The sequence below is a fragment of the Penicillium mononematosum genome, assembly GCF_028829835.1.
Source record: "Penicillium mononematosum strain IBT 11891 chromosome Unknown utg000002l:1.0-8112719.0:1.0-8118358.0, whole genome shotgun sequence".
NCBI classification, from domain to species: Eukaryota; Fungi; Ascomycota; class Eurotiomycetes; order Eurotiales; family Aspergillaceae; genus Penicillium; species Penicillium mononematosum.
Genome location: NW_026643272.1, coordinates 6,683,411 through 6,697,764, shown reverse-complemented (window position 1 = coordinate 6,697,764; position 14,354 = coordinate 6,683,411). Strand labels below are relative to the sequence as shown.

The window sequence follows — 14,354 nt, the reverse complement described above, 5'->3', positions numbered from 1 at the left end:
GGGTTTCATCGACTGTAGTTCAATAGATTGTTCACTTTGCGAATCCTCTTGATGCTGCACAATTATCTTGTCCAGTTAGTTCTACAACCCTGTATAGTTAAATCATTAATTAAATGATCTTAATCATATCCCTATGGATGTGTTTTTGCTCAATGTAGTATTTATTTGAAAATTAAATTTGATTCTTGTTGGAAATATATAAAATATATAAATCCATACTTTGACTGGCCATACTCTCCGTGGAGTATATTTCTGAAGTCCCAAGAAAAAAAAAATCTCAACCCGCAACACCCCGCCTTGAAAGCAGCAACGAATTACATGAACTCCCACTGAAGAGAAATCCTAAAGAAAAATCCAGGAAGGTATTCGTCTCGTTAGCCATGGATTATCTGGTTCGGTTCGCCCAGCTCCATGAGACCTTCCGACGGCCGGAACTCCAAGCCTGTGCCACGCTCGCGGGCGTTGACATCGAAATCATCACCTACAATCAATTTGTATGATACCCTTTCTATCAATACTGGAAGCGCCCAAATAATCCCATAAACATTCATCCTGATGATAATCCTCTATCTATCCTTGCATGATCACTCTCAATTTGCAGAAACTTGACTGACATATCCAGTCACCATACTGTGTCGTAAGACTACCAGACGAAGCCGCGGCACGGGCAGTTGCCAAGCGCAGTATCCTGGTCAAAGATATCTTCGAGCTATGGGGCGAAGGCACCAATTATGAAGAGCTACATGCAGATGTCTGCCGACGAACCCAGCATCGCTGGAACGACTTCATTGCCGTCCCATTCAAATTCACGATTGACTACTTCGCAGGAACGCGCAGCCCAGCTCAGAAGGGAGAGATCATTCGATCGTTCTCGTATATGGGGTTCAAAGGCCCGATCCGGCTAACAAACCCCGATGAGGAGTTTTTCGTGATGGAAGAGTACATCGACGACGTCGAAGTCTCTACACTAGGCGTGTCGCGAATTTCAGACCCGCGGAAGATTTACCTCAGTCGCAAGATTGCCGATAGCTGTCGCGAGAGCGTGCTCAAATACGACCTCAAGAAGCGTCGTTATATTAGCACGACTTCCATGGATGCCGAGTTGAGTCTCATTACGGCGAACATGGCTCTCGCCGCACCTGGGAAATTGTTCTTTGATCCGTTTGTCGGAACTGGAAGTTTCATAGTGGCTGCTTCGCATTTCGGAGCTCTGACTCTGGGTGCAGACATTGATGGCCGCAGTTTCCGTGGCAAAGAGACCGGGAAACTGGGCATATATGAGAATTTCGACCAATACGGGCTCAAGAGCAAATTCGTTGATACGTTCACTTCCGATCTTACCAATACACCACTGCGGAGAACTGCCGTCCTCGATGGCATTGTCTGCGATCCGCCATACGGTGTGCGTGAAGGGCTTCGGGTTCTGGGAAATCGTAGAGGGAAACCTGCAGTTAACGTGATCATTGATGGCGTTCCTGCGTATCTGTATGTCTTTTTGCTTCCATTGCCACCTACAATACTGATTTTGACCAATAGCCGACCTGGTTTCGTCCCTCCCAAAAAGCCTTATGGCTTCGAGGCTCTGCAAAACGACGTTCTCAACTTCGCTGTTCGCTCGTTGGTTCCCAATGGCCGTTTGTCGATGTGGATGCCCACAACAAATGACGAGAAAACCGAGTTCCCTGTTCCCATGCATCAGAATCTCGAGATCGTCAGTATCTCTGTTCAGTATTTCAACACTTGTAAGTGACAGCCCTGGTGATGCAATAATGATATTCAAAAGGATTGACTGATCTTGTGTCTGATAGGGGCTCGCCGACTTATAACGTACCGTCGTCTACCCGAGGGAGAATTGTCAGACACTACACTGGCCCGGAAAAAGCTTGACGACCAGGGTACTACTGCAGATGATCTAAATGCATTCCGACGAGTGGTACGTATCATTTGGGACTGGATGGCTCAGTAGCTGGCTAACTTCTTGAATCAGCATATGCTCAAAGGCCACGGCACCAGGGTCGAGAAGGACCAAAAAACGAAAGAATAAACACTCCGATGCTAGGAAGCTTGCAAAATTGCGTAATAGAAAGCCTATATACAGCGAACAGCCCGAAGATGGGACCAATGACCAGATGCAAGAACAGAGGAGAATACCAGACACAGCGTACTTTACAGTTTCCCTCGCTGGCTTCCGTCTGAAACCAAGTCTGCAGCCAAGTCCACCCCCTCGTCCCTCTGAATTCGTTTGATTTCCCCAGCCAGCTCAATCCTCAACTCACGAGCCAAGACCTCAGCCTCATCATCGTCGAGCTCCTCTCTCTGTCCACGGCCGAACATAGCAAAGCTTGTTCTCTGATTGGCCCCTTGAGCAGGGCGCGGGATGATGTGGAAATGAACGTGGGGTACTACCTGCGCTGCTCTTTCGCCTGTCACTTAGTTAGATGGTTGCTGTTTTTCTTCTTCCATAGACAAGAGATAACAAGATGGGTTATGGACGTTAGTGCGGTTTTGGCTTGGTGACAAATGAAATAAGATATCGGTCAGGGGTGTTCAACCTCCTTGAATACCAATATTGATACATAACATACGGAACAGCATACAACGTACAAATACATAGGTGCACGGTATTCAAATCCGCTAAAGATCAAGGGTTTCCGAAAATGGAGAAAAGCAAGGGCAAGACATACCATTGTTCTGCACAACATTCCAATGTCTATCGGGATCATCGCCAAACACAGTCTTCGTTACAACCCTAGAGAGGATAGGAAGCCATTTCCCCATCTGTGTGCCAAATCAAAGACAAGGATCAGCAAAAGAAGCATTTCTCAAATAGGTATGGATAAACTGATGGAAAATAACTACATACCTCCTGTCCCGCTTGAACACCCATATCTCCAAGCAACTTGTAATGATTTCTTGGCGCTACAAGGACATGGCCGCGGGTAAGTGGCATTATGTCCAAGAAGGCGAGAACATGCTCGGTGGAGAGGATGATGTGGGATAATGGACCTGAATCTGGGGCAGTAGAGGCTGGATTGATCTCAGGATCATTGAAGGGGGTTGGGGGATATGATGAGGCGATGCTGCAGAACGGACATGGCTGGGGTGCAGTGGGATCCATGTGGAATAATTTTATTTCTTCCGAGTGTGAGGATGTAAACTTGGTTCAGTGTCAGCCTCAAAGACAGATGTAACTACCTAGGTAGTAAAACAAGATGGAAGTGTGCAAAGTGATTCAGCGGCTCACAGGGCCCCGGGGACTAACCTTGCAAGGACCACGGGACTAACCTCGGTTAAGCTCGCCCAGGTGAGCTTAATTGGACGCATCTACTACAGCCCCAGATATAGACCAAAAAAGAAAGAATAAACAAGGAAATGGTTTCACTAAGCACGCCATACACACGGATCCAGTGTTAGAAATCCAACTATTTTGAACAAAACAAAAGCGGCCCAACTTGTCACTGATTACCTCCTCGACCGTCCATCCGATACCAATCTTGCATGCCTGGAAGACTCAGCTTCAGTAACCAATTGGATCTTCCAGCTGATGAATTGACAAACACCTGAGAAACAAAAAAAGTCCATAGCCGCCTTGGCTCCACAAAAGTTTTCCAATCCGCAATGCCACGCAAAGTGCCTTCGGAACTTGCATGACAAACAAAAAAAAGTGATCCAAAGGGGATAACACTGCATCGTCCAACCTATGACAAAGGTGAACCAGGGTGAGATAAGGTAAAATTGCGATTTGAAGGAAGAGAAAAATAGATCCCGACTCCTGCAACACGGTTGACGAGAATGTAAAAGATATCAAGGCAGGCGGGAGACAATGCTCATGCATGGAAAACAAGCAAGCCGAGTTTGAAGATGTAGGGGTAAAAGAAGAAAACAATAGCACACAGGGCCAAGCGCCGAACACCCCATCACAGAAGACAAATGCGGAAAGCGCAGAAATTCAATCAAGTCGTCGTAAGAATATGCAAAAGGTAGTGAATACCAGCACAATGAAATGCCAACATATGTAGGAATTCGATTTCCCTGCTCAAGTCGTCGCATGGGCCTTAGGGAGTCATGAAAGGCATCGACGTTGGCGAGACAGGAGTAGCATCACATCGTAAATGGTACAATTACTGTTCATCCTTGGCGTAACTGCTCTGCTCGGAGCCGTCGACATACAGGTGGTGATACTTCTTGGCCCATTGGCGTGTCAAGATAGAAGCTGGAAGACTCGTTAGCATGTGATATTGCAGAAGGGAATTATCAATATAGCTTACCCTTCAGGAACTTCTTGCTGGCGTATTTCTTGAAGAAGGCTTCGTGGGAGACAGGGCGGTGGAGATAATCAACCATCAACTGGAAGACGGGGTCGATCTCCTCTTCGGTGTAACCGGAGTAGTGAGCGAGAGTGGCATCCTATGATAAGTTAGTTGAGATGTGTGGGACATGTGAAAGGCAATATAACATACCCAAGGTCCGCGCTCGAGGATGAGGCGTGCAAGATACATGGCTGCGGCAGAGATGTGGCTCTGGGGGGTAGCTCATGAAACGATGATCGAGGAGACTGATCTCCATCAGGTATTTGCCCAGAGTACGGGTTTGGATATCGTAGTTATCGGCCTTGGAGATACGTCGCAGGAAGTTCATGGGGTTGGGGAAGCTCATGTTGTACTCGAGGGTTGCGAGGACGTGACGTTCAGCATCAAGAATCTCCTTATCCGAGAAGGTCTCATCGGCAACATGGCTGAAGTTGGCGACGTGAGGGGAGAGCACCTCCTCATACTTGGAGGCAATGAACATGGCGGTAACACCAACGAGCTGAAGACGATCAAGGGCGACAACTTCAGCAGACAGGAAGCGATCGATAATGTTGACAGCAAGGAACAGGGTCTCGGGGAGGAGACGGAAACGGGTGTGCACTTCGATAAGCCAATCCACGAGGATACCGCGCATCTTCCATTCAAGGTCGGGCTGATGGTCGATGTAATCAGGGTTGGGCAGAGTCATGATCTCAAGGTCCTTAAGATACTCGAAGATTTCAACGACGTATTCGGCGGCCATTAATGGGTCATCCAAGTCCTCAGTGTCCAGATCCTGCACAGCGTCATTCAGAGCATCCTTCACGCTAATCTCTGCCTCCTTCACTGGTGGTTCTTCCACAATCTTCTCGATAGTTCGTGTCTTTCGCTCAAGCTCAGGCTTCTTTCGGGGAGGCTCCTCCGCTTGGAGGGCGGTATCCTTAAGCGACGGACGCTTGTGGGCATTGGCGGCAGGTTTCTTGTTCGAGTCGCGGGGTTGAAGGGCAGGTCGTGTTGCAGTTCGTGAGGAATTGGTGCGGCTGAGCTTTTGGACACCTCCAGTCTGGACAGTTGCCTTTGAGGTCAAACCGGCCTTGGCGGCAGCCGGTTTCTTCCCAGCTTTCACCTCAGCACCTTCCGTCTTGTTGACATTGCTGACATCGCCGAGGGCAGCACGGGGACGTAGGGATCCATTACCCGTGGTAGTCGATGTGGTTCGCTTGGTCTGCAGGGTCTTCTTGGCTCCGGCGGCGGGGGCATCGGTGCTGAGGGCGGCTGTCTTGGCCCGCGTCACACGCGCTGACGGACCGTTCTCATCGTTCTCATTCATCGTGCCTCTGGTACGAAGGCTGCGGGCCTGCAGTGGAGTCAGTGATTAGTCTAGTGAGGTCATAGGACACGCCTAGATCTCGATGCTATGGGACCAGATATCCCGCGACCAGGATATCAAACGCGTGTTTTGGAAGGGTTAAAGATTTCTCACCTGAGGCATCGTGAAGAAAATAAAAGGAAACAGACGCGTAGGAAGAGAAGAAAGGGGACAGGGATATAATGATTCTGGTCCTGCTTGGGAAATCAGGTCAGCATTCCATTTGATATTACCTCGGTGGGGACCTCATACCAGAGGGTTAAAGGACGAGGTGCACGTACCACGCGTGAAAATGCGGATGTGCTGAAGAAACTACAATGCCAGTAGGCAGAGGTAGCTTTCAGACAGGTGGAGATGATATGAGTCGATGATTACGCCTCAAAGATGACTATGTTGATGTGTATCAAGACCGCGCAGAACCCTTGTTCCGAAGATCAAATGGCGCGCGAATCGGGGGAAAAATATGTCAAATGATACAGAAATGATCTGGGGACACTGTACAACAGGAATCCGCACGCGATAATTTGTTAGTTTGGGAGTGGGGGGGGGAAAGATGGAAGGGTAGCTTTAACTGGAATGATGAGGGAAAAGGATGAGAGCTTGAGGGCAAAAGGCGATGTTTGGCCCTAGTACTGTGCCTAGCGTGGAAAACAATCCGCCCCACTCAGCCAGTCGCGTGGATCACCGAATTGACCTTCGAGCCCTTTTTGGTGTAAAAATTCTAGAATGAAGAATTAAGCTGAGCAATGAAAAACCGAATCGAATCAAGCAAAAGACGAGTTAAGATAGGTTAGAAAAGTAGATCCAGCAATGAAGGGAGATACGCGTGAGTATGGCGATGGGTAAATAAACTGGTTGCTCGGACAACAATGGCGTTTCGGTTTCGTATAGTATCGGACCTCCTGTAACAAAGAAATCACGTGATCGAATTCGATATAAGGCGGTCAAACTGGAGCCATGGATGGATTCGCACATGCGCCACATGTGATGAGTGGCGGTGGAAGAGGCGGTGCAGGAGGAAAGTCACGTGGTCGGGTGAACTTTTTGTTTCTGTAGAGAGTCCGGTGCATATCTACAAAGCAGAGGAGAGGAGCTGTTGAGTCTTTGTTGGTCTGCTCCATTGTCATTTTTGGCTTTCATCGACCACACTTTTAACCAATTGATTCCTTCAAACCTCACCTTTCCCCTTCCTCCCCCATCCTTTGGCAGCAATGCTCCAACCCCGAATTGCCCTACGGGGCATTCGGCTGCCCTTTAGGTGTCTACCATCTCTACCCTCGCCAGTTCGTGGCTATTCGACAATTGTGAACGAAATTGAGAAGAACAAGCCCAAGCCTACCGAAACACCATTGAACTCTTTTATTGACCCGAACGTCTCGTTTGCTCCTCCCCCCGGCCGCGATTCTTCTGGCATTCAGCTGCGCACTTACACTCCGCGCACCCCCGGTGTGAGACATCTGCGGCGTCCTGTGAATGATCATCTGTGGAAAGGCCGCCCGGTTCACAAATTAACGTTCCCTAAGCGTGGCCACGCCAAGGGTGGTCGAAACAACTCTGGCCGAGTTACTGTCCGCCATCATGGAGGTGGTGCCAAGCGTCGAATTCGGACAATCGATTTCCTGCGCATGGCTCCGGGGCCGCACACAGTGGAGCGTATCGAGTATGATCCCGGGCGCACTGCACACATCGCTCTGACTGTTAGTAAGGAGACCGGCAAGTTGAGCTACATTCTCGCAGCAGATGGTATGCGCGCCGGCGACGTGGTCCAGAGTTACATGTCCGGAATTCCTGAAGATTTGTGGAAGAGCATGGGCAGCACTGTCGATCCCGGTGTGCTCGCCGCGAGAACAGCCTGGAGAGGAAACTGTCTGCCGTTGCACATGGTTCCGGTGGGAACATTGATCTTCAACTTGGGGTTGCGACCCGGAAAGGGTGGCCAACTGTGTCGGAGTGCTGGAACATATGCTACAGTTGTGGCCAAGGGTAGTGATTCCCGCCAGCAAACGGTTCAAGATGGACAGCCCGAGGCCGAAAAGAAGCCCATGTCGCAGCGCGAGCAGCAGAAGCTGGACCGTCTGGCGCAGCACATTACAGTCCGTCTCTCAAGTGGTGAGATTCGACTTATTCACAAGGACTGCTGTGCTACCGTTGGTATTGCCAGCAACCCGAACTACCAATACGCCCAACTTGGAAAGGCTGGTCGCTCACGCTGGCTTAACATTCGTCCGACGGTGCGTGGTCTGGCCATGAACGCCATGGACCATCCTCACGGTGGTGGACGAGGCAAGTCTAAGGGTAACGTTGACCCGAAGAGTCCTTGGGTATTCCGGTATGTATATCCTTTTATTTCGCATCATCTGAACTGCTTGGGACTGACTCTTAATTTTCACCCCCAGACCAAATCCGGCTACAAGACCCGCCCGAAGTGGAAGATCAACAAGGCTGTTGTTCATCCCAGACCTCGCAACCAAGGAAAGCGCCGTCGTGGATACAACTAGAGATGATGCTGCTTTGCCGAAGTGGCCATTTCACTCTGCTTTGCCCCCGAACCATTTGTACCTCCTCACCCTATACCTCATCCCTACCGCGCAGAGGATGACTGTACGATATCTTTTCCTTTTTTTGGCACATTAAATGTCTCATCGTTTCTTCTATCATGCGCTATTTCTTGGGGATTATTGTTTTGCGCATCTGCCATCTGACTGAAACTCGGGCAATGGGCACTGTACAGTACGATGGCTCGAGGCCATATACATTCAAAGCGAAAGAAAATAGATTTATAAACCGTTTCATCTCTTTGCACATAGTAGGTTTACATAAATGTTGTATATAATGTACTCGGCCTTTACTGTGCTTAGCGCGTCGATCTGGGCAGATGCGTGCCAAGCCTTTAGGCAATGTCGCTGGTGCGTGGCCCTCTGCTGATCGCACCTGTCAACGCTCTTATTGGGGATATGGAAATTCAAGACTTCCCCATGGTTTCAATTAGAATCCGATCGAAACGAACAAAATAGGGGTTCTCTAATTCTATATTTCTTCATAAAGACAGGTCGGGCCGGAGGAGCGCTCAGCCTCTCCTGATACGAACTTCCGTCGTCATTCATAGAACTTCCTTTTCACATCCCCACCTCGGTATATCTCCAACAGTTGGATGTTCCTGGCTCGGACGCCTCAGGTCTATCCTATTCGCGTCATTCCAGGTTCTGCCTAAAACAAATCGCGCCCGGACAAGCCAGAGTTCGCCAAGATCAATTCATTCATTTGAATTACTCAGCTACTACATCACATCTCGAGATCATCAGTGTGCAATCAAGCCCGCCATGGCGGCACTTCCGCCGTCCAATTTTGGACCCGAATCGTCGCAATACTCCACAGAATTCGGCTCGTCTCAAATGGAATTCATGCCTGGTGAAAGTGGTGCCGCTGCCGAAAGTACTAGCACGGGAGAAAGCAACTTCGTTCCCCGCCCGAAGCGCATCGCATGTGTTGTCTGTCGGAGGAGGAAACTAAGGTGTGATGGGAGACGGCCGAGCTGTGGGACTTGCTCACGTCTGGGACATGAATGTTCTTACGATGAAGTTCGCAAGAAGAGTGGTCCCAAACGGGGATATGTCAAGCAGCTTGAAGCGCGATTAGGTACGAACTCGTTGACAGCAATTGTTGCAAGGCTGCATTGGCAGTGAGCTATATCGCTAACGATAATAACTGCATCAGCTCAAGTAGAGACTCTTCTCAAAGGCCAGGATCCGGAACCCACACATCGAAACTCCCCATCTCAACCATTGGATAATGCATTTGCTGCACCCATCACCGATGAACCTATACTGGATTTGCCTGACCTCTCGGACCTAGGAGGGCTAGGAGGTATTGGAGGTCACATGAATGGCTCGTTTCCAGATTCCACTGCCCCCGGCGCAGGCCAGCCAAGTCAAATGTTATATCCTCCGCAGCCAACTACCCAGGGCAACAGCAACTCTCCATGGGACTTGATCAGTCTAGGGCTGGAGGAGCCCCTTCCTTCACAGGACGTGGTCGATGAACTGTACGTGTTATATGCGGCTTTCTACTTGAATTGGTCTCTAATACAATGGTGCCGTCTAGGGATGCTTTATTCTTTGAGAAGATCTATCCAATGATGCCCATCATCCACCGCCCCCGTTACTATGCAGCCCTGAATCTCGCCCCTAATATGCGACCACCAATCTGTCTGCGATACATTATGTGGTGCCATGCCGCATCCGTCAGTGACAAATATTTCTTTCTACATAATCATTTCTACCAGCGGGCACGCAAGTACGCCGAGATGGACGAAATGAAAGGATTCGGAGAGAACATCGTCAGTTTAGCACATTGCCAAACATGGATATTTATCGGCACATATGAATTCCGAATGATCTTCTTCCCGCGAGCCTGGCTGAGCGTTGGTAAAGCTGGAAGACTAGCACTGATGCTGGGATTGAATCGGCTTGATGGCGTTGGTCTCGACGTCAAACAATCGATCTTACCACCGAAAGATTGGACGGAGCGCGAAGAACGCAGGAGAGTCTTCTGGGGCGCATTTGCCATAGATAGATATTCGAGCGTTGGAACTGGTTGGCCCATTCTTATTGATGAGAACGATGTCAGTATCTCGTTCGTGAACCCTCTAGCGGAGGGTGACAGGCTGACAACAACCAGATCATGACCAACCTCCCCGCATCCGAAGAATCCTTTATGAAGAGCAAGCCACAGCGGACACTTCCACTAAACGATATTCTAACCGGAGACGGCGTCTCTACACTAGCCCCTTTTGCATGCGTGGTGGTTTTAGCAAGTCTCTTTGGTCGTAACCTCATACACATCCATCGGCCTCAGCCTCAAGACAACGACCATGACCTCAATGGGGAGTTTTGGAAGCGCCACAGAAGCCATGATAATATTCTTCTGCACATTTCGCTCTCCTTGCCTGATCATCTCCGACTTCCAAGTGGTATATCGGACGTGAACGTCATTTTTGCCAACATGAGCATCCATACTTCAACCATCTGTCTTCACCAAGCGGCAATATTCAAGGCCGAAAAAAACAAGATGCCGAATCAGATTACGACCGAGAGTAAGCGCAGATGCCTTGTTGCCGCGAATCAGATTTCGAGTACCATGAAGATGATCAGCCATGTTGATTTGACGAGCGTGAGTCTCTACTGAGTTACTTGCCCAAAATCAGTTTCACTAACGCCTTGCAGCTAAATCCTTTCATGTCGTTTTGTCTCTATATTGCTGCCCGTGTCTTTGTGCAGTATCTTAAGTCCCGACCAGAGGATTCGAGCGTTCATTCCTCGTTGCAATTTCTCGTCTCCGCTCTAAACGCCATGAAGAACAAAAATCCTCTGACCGAGTCCTTCCTTGTTCAATTGGATGTTGACCTTGACGGAACTGGCATTCGCGCTTTGGACGATAGACAGAAAAGCATGTCTGCTGCACATTCGATTGTAGTAGGTTTCCCTGACTTGTTCCCTAATGGCTGATCGAAGCTAATCTTATTTTTCTCTAGCAAACATACTGCCACGATAAGGTGGATTGCAATCCTTTGTACAACCTCCGCCAAACACAAGGGATGGCGAAGGAGCCCTCCCCACAATACAGTGCCAACCGCGGTGGCAATCAACAACAGCCTATGCCTGCTGGCTTGAGGACTTCCCTCCCTAGCCGGAACAGGGACTCCACAGCACCGCCCACCACAGGACCACTCTATAATGGCGACGACACGCGTCACTTTTTCGGAACTTCCACTCAGGCGACAGGCCCTAAAATGGACCAAGCCGGACCACCAGGTGCCATTATCGATATGGACATGGATTTTCCGCCTGATTTCGGCAACCTCAGCGACAGAAACAACCCACCATCAGACCATCCCACCCCCTCGACCTTGAATTCATCCTCCAACACCTCCTATTCCATCAATGGTGCTGACGACCCACCACCCGGAAACAAGAATCAAAAGACAAGCTCGGTATATCCGAGTCAGGCGTCGGGACCGTCCTTTGACAAGGTCAATTCAAACATCATGCCGCAAGGGAATACAAACCCGCAAGCCACTGATTTAGGTTCTATGGCTGGGCGGTTTTATCCAAGCAGCTCTGATAGCCCGTCAGTTGCCGCAGGAGCATCGGGAATCTTTTCCATGCCCTCCGCGTGGGACCTTCCAGCTCCAAATCCGGAAACGGGCAATGAAGACTTTGGCAGTTTAAACATGGAGACTTTCAGTGAATCTCAATGGGCTCAGATGTTGGATACCCAAATGCCGGGTGAAAATGGGACCAACGCTGGCTGGGAGAACTGGCGGCCATCGTGAGCACATCGCGCGGTGGACTATACTTTCCTACAAAATGATCTTGGTTGAATAGCCAATGACGTCAAAAACCCACCAAACTTGAGTTTTTTTTTTCAACAAATGAAGCCTTCTCATGCTGCCGCTCAACGAACGACATCGGGGCTTTGTATTCTCTGAGCCCGCTCAGAATCCAAGATCCTAGGCTCTCACTAATCAGGACGACCGATAGGCGCCTTTATCAAACTGGGGATCTCATATGAGACTCGGAGCATGTCGTCATCCTATTGGATACTTCTCGTTTGCTATTGGTTTCCATCCCCGCCCTGGGCTGACATTGATATATGCCAGAGACCGGCCTCCTAATTCCACAGACTCGGGCCGAGGACTTTGGACTGAGGACTTGGTTAATTTACCCACCACGGAACTGCAAATTCCTTTGCAATTCTCTTCTTGCCACAGTGTTCGAGCAAAGTGGCAGCCTGATAAGCTTCCATTAAGCTCTGCTTTTGAATGATTTGATGACGAACGAATGAACGGTCTTTTTGGGGCGGAACTCTTCACTCTTGGATAGCTTATGCGGTTGCAATCGGAGTATTTGGGGCCTGTTACTTCATGTTAATAACCAATCTCTACAATAATACATTGAAATCTTAAGAAATCCGTTGATCTTACTTAGCCACCCCTTTGGTCTTTTCACTACGTCCATTCATGATAATTTCTGATAATAATCTAGATCACAGAGGCCAGAGGCAAAAGCAAAGCTTGCTGAAGAATAGGAAGTACAATAGAATGCTCGAGATTACAGACCACCACCAGCAGCACCGACAATCTTCAAGCCTCCAGCGCTGGAACTACCAGGTCCATCAGTGGTAGTCGAGTAAGCGAGCCAGTAGCGAGAGGGATGCCACGCAACAGCAGAGACACCAGCATTGACACCAGCAGTAGGAATTGTGTAAATGCTATCACCAGACTCAGCATGGAAGATCTCCAGTCCATTACCACCACATCCAATCTCATCGCATGCGCCAACAATGAAGCGGCCATCGAAGCTCCAGCTCACGCCACGAATAGCGCCACCATTTTCGCTGGACAAAGTGCGACGACAGATCCAGTCGGTTGTGTCCCAGAGGGAGATGAGAGCGTCGCTTCCGCCAACTGCGAGGTATCGGCCTGTCGGGGCGAGTGCAATTGAAAGGCAGGCCGAGGTGTGGGCGTTGAGAGTGTGCATAATATCGAAGGAAGGGTAGGACATGATTTTGACCTTGCCTTCACCAGTAGTCACAAATACATGCTGCTCCGGACGTTCGGGTGTCGGCATGCACCAGGAGAAGGTTGTCGCATTTGTTTGGACGGTCTGAGGATGAGGGTCGAGAGCTGTGTATGTGGTTGCGCCGGGTGTAGAGGAGGGGAGGTTGAGGGCGTTCACGCCATCGGGGTGGGTGGTAGGAGAGGAGGGGAATTGAACGGAGATGGGGATCAAGGTGTCGTCCTGTTCACATATCGTATGTTAGTGGCTTTCTCATGAGGCATCAAGTCTGCGGAGTCGCAGCGCTGCATGATTACCTTCTTGCCGACGATCATTGTGCTGCCGTCAGCAGACCAGGAGAGTGTAAATGCTTCGCCGCCGACATCGAGACGGCTCACACATGTCTTGGAGCGCACATCCCAGAAGCGCACTGTACCATCAGCCGAGCAACTAGCTAGCTCCGCATCGCGGACTGGGTTGAAAAGAGCCTTCTCAATACCAGCGGTGTGGCCGCGCAATTCAGTAGAGTATCGTACATGAGGACGGTCCGGGTTCCAGATTCGTAAAGTGCGATCTGCTGAGCCAGTCGCAATCAGCTGGCCCGTGGGGTTCCAAGCAAGAGTGCGGATCCTGTGGTCCCAGACCGTTGTCAGTAAATGAGCGATAGCCCCTGGCGCAAAAAGCCAGACTTACGTGTGAGAGCCTGGTCCCTTGGAGACAGGGTCTAAGTAGTTTTGGGTCTTCACGCTCCCAAACACAAATGCAAAGTGATCCTTGTGTAGGAGCTCGCGACGCGGAGCGGGCGCCATCTCTTCGTCTTCCTCCTCTAGCAATTGGCGCGAGACTGGACTACCTGCATTCGAACCAGCGGCAGAAGCAGTAGCAGAAGTAGAAGCGGTAGAACTTAGAAGCTCAGGCTGGATGCTATTCGAAGAATGATGGACAGACGGAGAGTACTCAGATACCGCCTCTGGGAGGCCCGATACTGCCGGGGGATCGTTATCGGGTGCCGCCATCACGATATCCGCCTCAGGCACCCAACATTTTCTGCCTTATTAGTTCGGGTCCAATTTGCGTATTTGCGTTTCAATCGCCAAAACAAAAAAAAAAAGAAAGAAAAGAAAAGAAATTAGGATAAAA

At 49.7% G+C, this 14,354-nt stretch overlaps 6 protein-coding genes across 6 annotated transcripts; 3 read left to right on the top strand and 3 right to left on the bottom strand.

Annotated features, from left to right (window-relative positions):
• Positions 1-380: 380 nt before the first annotated feature.
• Positions 381-2,044, top strand: N7519_004323 (tRNA (guanine-N2-)-methyltransferase; the record flags this gene model as incomplete). The annotated part of the gene is made up of 5 exons (XM_057291099.1): positions 381-494; positions 623-1,485; positions 1,537-1,742; positions 1,809-1,933; positions 1,988-2,044. The coding sequence occupies 5 exons, from the start codon at positions 381-383 to the stop codon at positions 2,042-2,044; spliced, it is 1,365 nt and encodes a 454-aa protein (XP_057152301.1).
• A 122-nt stretch (positions 2,045-2,166) lies between these two features.
• N7519_004322 (HIT family protein) lies at positions 2,167-3,118 on the bottom strand (the record flags this gene model as incomplete). Its single annotated transcript, XM_057291098.1, has 3 exons — positions 2,167-2,423; positions 2,685-2,778; positions 2,864-3,118. 3 exons carry the CDS (start codon positions 3,116-3,118, stop codon positions 2,167-2,169), a joined length of 606 nt encoding a protein of 201 aa, XP_057152300.1.
• Positions 3,119-4,121: 1,003 nt separating this feature from the next.
• On the bottom strand, positions 4,122-5,781 carry N7519_004321 (B-type cyclin nimE; the record flags this gene model as incomplete). The annotated part of the gene is made up of 4 exons (XM_057291097.1): positions 4,122-4,213; positions 4,269-4,407; positions 4,498-5,646; positions 5,773-5,781. The coding sequence occupies 4 exons, from the start codon at positions 5,779-5,781 to the stop codon at positions 4,122-4,124; spliced, it is 1,389 nt and encodes a 462-aa protein (XP_057152299.1).
• Positions 5,782-6,869: 1,088 nt separating this feature from the next.
• Positions 6,870-8,156, top strand: N7519_004320 (mitochondrial 54S ribosomal protein uL2m; the record flags this gene model as incomplete). The annotated part of the gene is made up of 1 exon (XM_057291096.1): positions 6,870-8,156. The coding sequence occupies one exon, from the start codon at positions 6,870-6,872 to the stop codon at positions 8,154-8,156; it is 1,287 nt and encodes a 428-aa protein (XP_057152298.1).
• A 1,434-nt stretch (positions 8,157-9,590) lies between these two features.
• On the top strand, positions 9,591-11,989 carry N7519_004319 (putative C6 transcription factor Prf; the record flags this gene model as incomplete). The annotated part of the gene is made up of 5 exons (XM_057291095.1): positions 9,591-9,700; positions 9,760-10,279; positions 10,336-10,827; positions 10,881-11,129; positions 11,189-11,989. 5 exons carry the CDS (start codon positions 9,591-9,593, stop codon positions 11,987-11,989), a joined length of 2,172 nt encoding a protein of 723 aa, XP_057152297.1.
• A 778-nt stretch (positions 11,990-12,767) lies between these two features.
• On the bottom strand, positions 12,768-14,230 carry N7519_004318 (uncharacterized protein; the record flags this gene model as incomplete). The annotated part of the gene is made up of 3 exons (XM_057291094.1): positions 12,768-13,457; positions 13,532-13,844; positions 13,908-14,230. 3 exons carry the CDS (start codon positions 14,228-14,230, stop codon positions 12,768-12,770), a joined length of 1,326 nt encoding a protein of 441 aa, XP_057152296.1.
• Between the last annotated feature and the right edge of the window lie 124 nt (positions 14,231-14,354).